Source organism: Mizuhopecten yessoensis, unplaced genomic scaffold (genome assembly GCF_002113885.1).
Source record: "Mizuhopecten yessoensis strain PY_sf001 unplaced genomic scaffold, ASM211388v2 scaffold4623, whole genome shotgun sequence".
In the NCBI taxonomy this organism is placed as follows: Eukaryota; Metazoa; Mollusca; class Bivalvia; order Pectinida; family Pectinidae; genus Mizuhopecten; species Mizuhopecten yessoensis.
Genome location: NW_018405639.1, coordinates 199,939 through 200,609, shown reverse-complemented (window position 1 = coordinate 200,609; position 671 = coordinate 199,939). Strand labels below are relative to the sequence as shown.

General features: G+C 40.0%; 1 protein-coding gene across 1 annotated transcript in view; it reads right to left on the bottom strand.

Moving 5' to 3' along the window:
* Positions 1 to 671, bottom strand: part of LOC110449468 (rab-like protein 6) — a 21,217-nt gene that overhangs the window by 7,465 nt on the left and 13,081 nt on the right. Inside the window, exon 6 of the mRNA XM_021496346.1 lies at positions 430 to 654. Coding sequence (XP_021352021.1) covers positions 430 to 654 — 225 coding nt within the window. The remainder of the gene's footprint in view (positions 1 to 429; positions 655 to 671) is intronic.

Here is a 671-nt window from a genome sequence, read left to right as displayed (position 1 = left end):
GGTCTATTGAGTTAGGTATGTCTTTACAGTAGCTAGGTCTATGGGGGTAAGATTTCATTTTTTTTGAAGGTCTATTGAGTTAGGTATGTCTTTACAGTAGCTAGGTCTATGGGAGTAAGATTTCATTTTTTTTGAAGGTCTATTGAGTTAGGTATGTCTTTATAGCAGGTCTATGGGAGTAAGTTTTAATTTCATTGAAGGTCTATTGAATTAGGTATGTCTTTATAGTAGCTAGGTCTATGGGAATGATATGCAACTTTATAGTAGTTAGGTCTATGGGAGTAAGATTTAATTTTATTGAAGGTCTGTTGAGTTAGGTATGTCTTTATAGTAGGTCTATGGGATGAGATTTAATTTTATTGAAGNTTGAGTTAGGTATGTCTTTATAGTAGGTCTATGGGAGTGAGACAGAATGCCTTGTCAACTTACCATCTACCAATTCCTTCTTTGGCACGTTCTTGTCCTTACTCTTAAAGAGCCTGGAGAAGAAGCCGGACTTTTGCTGCTGGTCTTGTGTGGGGGTAGGGGGCTCCAGTGAGGGGGCCTGCTCTGGGGGTAGTCTGTCTTGTACTGGGGTCGTCCCCACAGAGTGTGCCTCCTTTTCCATTATTGTTGACTTCTGAAGGGTTGGCATGGACATAGATTTTGGAACAACTGAAAATCAAGGATCT